Raw genomic sequence first — 6,190 nt, 5'->3', positions numbered from 1 at the left:
TGAATACAAGTATATGACAATAACAGCTGCTCCGTTAAACAGGTAAAGATATTTGAATTGTTATATTTTTTAATTTATCTAATGCAACCCATATCAGTTATTTGTTCGTTGGAAGAACGTGGAAAGAGGATTGGTTCCTGATATAAATTTAAAACAAAGAACACCGCGAAATTTATCTTACGCTATTAAGTGGTTCAGTTAAGACTTTAAAAGACTGAATTAAAAGGCTGTCATTAAAACACTTGTGGCCTTAACTAAATTTAACCTTTTCTATAGCCATCTGAAAGGTTAGCCTGATGATTATCTCAAGCGAAACTCTAACACAGAATGGAAAGTTGTTCACGATAGGAAATACCTGCTACGATATACAGGGTGTTTCCGATAAGTGGTAAACTCTAGGGTATGTCCTTTGGGTTGCAGCCTGTAGATAGACGCTTAAGAGAGAGAGAGTGGACAAGTACGACCAGCTAACGCTCGGAAGAGAGCGCAAGATGTCCCAGAAGACTTAGAGGAACAGGTACGTCCGTACCGAAATATTCTATAAAATTTCTATAAAAATGTATAGAGGTTTATGGAACTCCATCTATTTTCTATGAACTCGAAATTATCTATAAGATTTTCTATTAAAGTTTAAACGGTGGATTCTAGTTAGTTCTTTACCACACAATATACCCTTTATTTTACTTAATTATTTTAACAAAATAGGTACTTACCATTTTTGAAGATGATCTCGGTACAAGTACCAGTATAGTTGGGCGGCAACCTTTCCACTTATATCTCCGTCAAAAAATTTAAACTGAGCTGATTTTCCTCGGCGAATGGACATTTTTGTCAGTGATATGTGAACAGAGTAGGTTTTGACCTACAGTTCCCTAGTATTCTACTAACAACCGTTGAGTCCAATTTTTCCCGTGATGAAATACTCAATTTATAAAACAATCATCAGTGGAGCCAAAGTATCCCTCACGCAACACGTGTTAGGTACATTATTAACTTATGATATGACCAACAGCAGTTTAGTCTTAACATCTGGTGGGACATTTAGTTGAGCCCTATTTTCTACCACCGTGGCTAAATGGTATGCGTTTTATGCAAGACAATTTACCATAGCTACTCGAAAACGTTCAATTTTATCGTGAAGTTAGAGCTCACTGCACCACTGTAAATGAAAATGTTACAATTTTGAACCATAATAGGTTTTAAATCCGTGAAACCCAGGTTAAACCTATTATGGTTTTACTATAAACCATCTCTTAGTGGTTAAAATTTTAACCTTCCCAAATGGTATAAAAATTCACCTCCAAAAGGTGCGCATTCGCACCGTCTAAAGGTTCGAATCTGAACCAGTAAAAGGTGCGCATTCGCACCCTCTAAAGGTTCGAATCGGAACCAGTAAAAGGGGCGTATTCGTACCCTCTCAGGTTAGAATCCGCACCTCCAATATGGCGTATTCGCACCCTCTAAAGGTTCGAATCTAACCCAATAAGAGGTGAGTATTCGCACCCTCTAAAGGTTCGAATCTGAACCAGTAAAAGGTGCGCATTCGCACCCTCTAAAGGTTCGAATCGGAACCAGTAAAAGGGGCGTATTCGTACCCTCTCAGGTTAGAATCCGCACCTCCAATATGGCGTATTCGCACCCTCTAAAGGTTCGAATCTAACCCAATAAGAGGTGAGTATTAGCACCCTCTAAAGGTTCGAATCCGCACCCTCAAAAGGGCGTATTCGCAACCTCTAAAGGTTCGAATCCGCACCCTCAAAAGAGCGTATTCGCACCCTCTATAAGTTCAAATCTGAACCACTAAAAGGAGAGTATTCGCACCCTCTTAAGGTTAGACTATGAACCAGTAAAGGGGCGTATTGACACCCTCTGAAGGTTCATATTGCTGCCCTCGAAAGTTGAATATTCTTACACTTCATTTTTGTATCGTCAAAAGGTAGGAATTGTAAGGCTGTGACAATCGTTATATAACATAATATGCAATATAAAATAATATTTGCAAATGCAATTTAATATATGATAGTAAAAACAAAATAGTCGTTTTCGAAATTGGTTTATATAAGAATTATCATTTTGTTAATAATCCAAAAGAATTCACAATAGTTTGGAAAAATCCCGAAATTTTGTTAGGTTTATCAATTTTTAAGATAATTATTTGAATAAACTCCATAGTCCTCTTAGCACGGGATGGGTATTCTAAATTGAAAACGTAGTAAGCTGCAAAGCAAACCGAAGCTGCATTTGCAATGCTCGTGCAATTAATTTGGTTTTCTCCAATAGTTACATATACTGGTTTGTAAAAGAATGAATCTTTTTTCACTCTTATTAGCGGAGTTGGACATTCATCATCCTAAATACGAAGAGAATGGATATCAGTTTCAATATTATGTTCGTTTCCATGTAACGTACTGTGTCAGAAATCCATTTATTCAAATCTTCATTGAATAAAAAGGGCAACGCCAATAATCCAGCTGAAATTCTTACTTCTGAAATGATAATAAATAAATTCTAACATTAGCAAAAAAGGCACTGAAAAGTAAATCTTCCTTATTTTTTACCTCTTATGTTTTCCACACTCAATAATTGGCAAAAGCTTTGTAGTTTTTTAAAAAAACAATTTACTTTTGGTTTTTTTCTGAGCTAGTTTCAATAAACTTTCATGGTGAATTTCTGAAAACTTTTACATAATTTTGTCAATTTGGCTAGTCAATTGACTTCTTCTAGTCATCTCTTTCAAGAACTTAAAACACAGAAAATAAATTAATGTTTTTATCTGCCTTCTTAAAAAGATATTATAATTAAATTAGAAATTTTCGATTAATAATAATAATAATAATAATCAGCTAGGCTAATACCCAAGGCACCACCTTAGGCCTAAGTCATCATGCGACTTTTGAAGCCCTAAATTCAGGTGGCCGGGTTACAATGCGTAGGAGGGTGGTGGCAAGCCCTGCATGCCACGAGATCGAGCCAACAGCTCCCTACACTAACTATTACCGTTAACCTAGACAAGTTTTTATGGAAGGGGAAACCGAAGAACTCGGGGGAAAACCCCTTAAACCAGTGGGGGAATATACAACTAATTAAAGTAGTCAAGTTAAAGTCTACGGGCCATGAAAAATCTTCAGTCATATTTTAATTTAATCTACAGACAATACTTAACAACAAAGGTAACATTTGGTCCAATTTGAACGTGAACGTTTGGCTTGTTTACGGAACTACGTCAGAAACCGACTAGTGATACACCAAGTATTAAAAAGAACGGAAGCTTTCACTTTAGTTTCAGACCAAATCAAAGTTTTGGTGAAAGAGGTCTATTTTAAAGATCTATGGAATTTTCTAAGCCAGTTTCATCAGATAATTATGACGCACTTCCGGAAATTAAATAAGAGAAGTCCATCGATTCGTCGCTCAAATTCTCCATATTTACCAACGTTTTTCTTATAAAATGTTAAGATGTAACGTTACTTTGATCCATATTTTAGTGAATGTATATATAATTGAAATACCCAAATTTATTAATTATCTTTGTCATCTCTTTTCTACCTGACACTCACGACAAATCAGTGATGGGCCAAGCCTTTCTAATTGGAGAGGTTTTTCAACTTTCAGCAGCATTTTGCGTTAAAATATAGTTTTAAGCTCTCAAAAATGAGCTAAAATCCATGTATTCCAGTGGCGTAGCAAGGACTTTAATGCGGTGGGGGCTGACGATTGTAAAAAAAATATTCATACAACCATGGGGGGGGGGGGGGGCACGTTCACCCTGTACCCCTGGTCTACGGGGGTATACAAATCCATTAGTCTATGTACCCCTGGTCTATTCCCGCTCTCAAAATTTAAGGGAAATCCACGAATGCCTATTCCGGCTCTTTTGAGAGCGTGAGCGGTTCCCACGCGAGAGACCACGAACGCTTGTCGAGCTGAGCGGTTTGCTATTAGAAATGCCCATCACTGGTTTGAATCAAATAAATGTCGAGTAACAACGACGAACATTTAACGCGCGGGTTCGGAAACTTTTAACTTTGGATTGTAATTCCCTCATTTTTGGACCGATCCCGTTAAAATAATAAACAGTCGATAGTAATAATATTCACATTAATTTCGATAGACTAAAGTACAATACTTATGAACCAACAATAATGCATCGATGTTTTTGTACATTAAAATTAAGTGCATATTTAAATAATTTTTGAAAATAAATTTAACCCCGTATGAAATACAGTTCCTTTTACCTTTCTCAAACCAGGGTGGAGTGGAGTGTCCACTCGATACTATCGTATTACTTCCCACGCTCAGTAGCCCCGCCAAGAATTTTCTGCACATAGGCCCAGCCTGATTTAGAGGCCCCATCTATAATGTTTATTTCAAAAATTTCCTGACTTTTAACGATTGTTTTTAAATTTTGACATGATTTCTAAAAGTTTCCCCTGCAATGGATTTTAATCAAGGAATGACATTCGTCGATTAGATTTTTCCGAGGGGCAGGTCACTTCCATTTTGGCTGCGTCTTAATCATAGTAAAATTATTAAATCAGGGTAATCGTGATTAAATCAGGGTGATCGTCATTAAATGAAGGTAATCAAGATTAAAAAATCTAATCTAGATTTAATCAATCTGGTGTGTTTGTTCTTGTTAATTAAACACTCTCTATTGAAGCTATAAGATTTATTTCATGATGATGATGATTTTTACATATGGAGTTTTAAGTAAGAGTACCGAACATGTCGGCAGCCGGTAGACCACTGTTTAGGTGGTCATAAAACTAGAGCTCCCTCAGCTTCCCCACCCAGTGGCGCCCCCTCGCTATTATAGTTCATAACATCACCTCTTTTTTTAAATAGACTGATTATAGTGTATTTTAACTACATTAACGATTAAACATTTCAGTTCATAAATTAAGTCTTTTAATTGATTTACGTGTGGTCTGTGTCTACTCGACTGAGGCTCTTTGTCGAAATCTTGTCTAATAAGTATCCTTGATCGGGCTCCTTCTGATGATGTGGCTACACTAGGAATTGAGATGCTTGTGGTAGGCTGTTGCTCTGGTCTCGAGTCTTGTCGTGGTAATAAGATAGGATTGCGACTCGGTGATCGACTTGGTGATGATTTGCTACTCCAGCTTGGAGATTCATTGTCAGGACTCAGGATTGGTGGTTGCTGATGACTCTGGATCGGTGGTTGTTGATGACTCTGGATCGGTGGTTGTTGATGACTCTGGATCGGTGGTTGTTGATGACTCTGGATCGGTGGTTGTTGATGACTCTGGATCGGTGGTTGTTGATGACTCTGGATCGGTGGTTGTTGATGACTCTGGATCGGTGGTTGTTGATGACTCTGGATCAATGGTTGTAATACTGATCTGTACCCTGCATCTGGATTTGGATTCATTTTACTGGCTCCAGTTGTTGATGTCTCAGACACGGTTGGTTTTAATAACTTCTCACTCCTTAGTCTCAATTGGTTCTGATGTTTTCTAATAATACCTCTCCCAATATCAATCCCATACATCATATTTCCGATAGCTTTTTTACACTTCCCTCTATCCAATTTTCTCTCTTACCATAGTTTTTTACAAAGACTTTTTGATTAGGATGAAACTTATAGGTAACATCACTAATTTTTACTAATGGTTTTATCGCTATTATTATTTACTTCTATCATTTCAATTATAGGTTTTTCGATGTTGATATTCTCATTACCTCTCTCCTCTTTAAAGTTTGTTGGATGGACCATGTCAAGTTTGGTGCAGATTTCTCTTCCAAACATGATTTCCGCTGGAGATTTACCACTAATTTGCGGAGTGCGGTGATAGTTTATGAGAAATCTTGCTAGTCTTACGTCTAGAGATCCATTTGAGAATTTATTTAAACCTTCGTCAATGACATCAATGGCAGAGTTAGAAGTACCATCTATTTTTTTTAATGATGTCTTCACGGTACGCACCACCCTTTCAGCCTGACCATTTGAAGCAGGGTGATACGGTGCAATGGTCAAATGCTTGAAGCCGTTATTCTGCGTGAAGAATTGGAACTAATTACTTGTGAAACAAGTGGCATTATCACTCACCAGGGTCTTCATAATTCCATAACTTGCCAAATTTTGTCGTAAGAATGTGATGACTACGGCTGAACTGGTTGTTGAAGTGACTCCTATTTCCATCCATTTCGAGGAAGAGTCCACTAATAT

At 37.3% G+C, this 6,190-nt stretch overlaps 1 protein-coding gene across 1 annotated transcript; it reads right to left on the bottom strand.

Moving 5' to 3' along the window:
• Nucleotides 1-2,068: 2,068 nt before the first annotated feature.
• Nucleotides 2,069-2,728, bottom strand: LOC149923649 (uncharacterized). The gene is made up of 4 exons (XM_090161646.1): nucleotides 2,685-2,728; nucleotides 2,559-2,593; nucleotides 2,410-2,486; nucleotides 2,069-2,350 (listed from the first exon to the last, which is right to left on the bottom strand). Exons 1-4 carry the CDS (start codon nucleotides 2,726-2,728, stop codon nucleotides 2,069-2,071), a joined length of 438 nt encoding a protein of 145 aa, XP_090017772.1.
• Nucleotides 2,729-6,190: the final 3,462 nt, after the last annotated feature.

This window comes from Leiobunum rupestre, chromosome 10 (genome assembly GCF_980474605.1).
Source record: "Leiobunum rupestre chromosome 10, qqLeiRupe1.1.hap1, whole genome shotgun sequence".
Taxonomy (NCBI): Eukaryota; Metazoa; Arthropoda; class Arachnida; order Opiliones; family Sclerosomatidae; genus Leiobunum; species Leiobunum rupestre.
The sequence above is the reverse complement of the archived record's forward strand: the minus strand, read 5'-3'. Positions and strand labels throughout refer to the sequence as shown.

What these genes read in the sequence shown, in the direction of transcription:
- LOC149923649 (XM_090161646.1), bottom strand. Translation starts at nt 2,728, where the DNA reads ATGACTAGAAGAAGTCAATTGACTAGCCAAATTGACAAAATTAT. An exon ending in AGCCAAATTGACAAAATTAT is followed by an intron (nt 2,594 to 2,684) that starts GTAAAAGTTTTC and finishes AAAACTACAAAG; the next exon opens with CTTTTGCCAATTATTGAGTG. An exon ending in ATAAATGGATTTCTGACACA is followed by an intron (nt 2,351 to 2,409) that starts GTACGTTACATG and finishes CTTCGTATTTAG; the next exon opens with GATGATGAATGTCCAACTCC.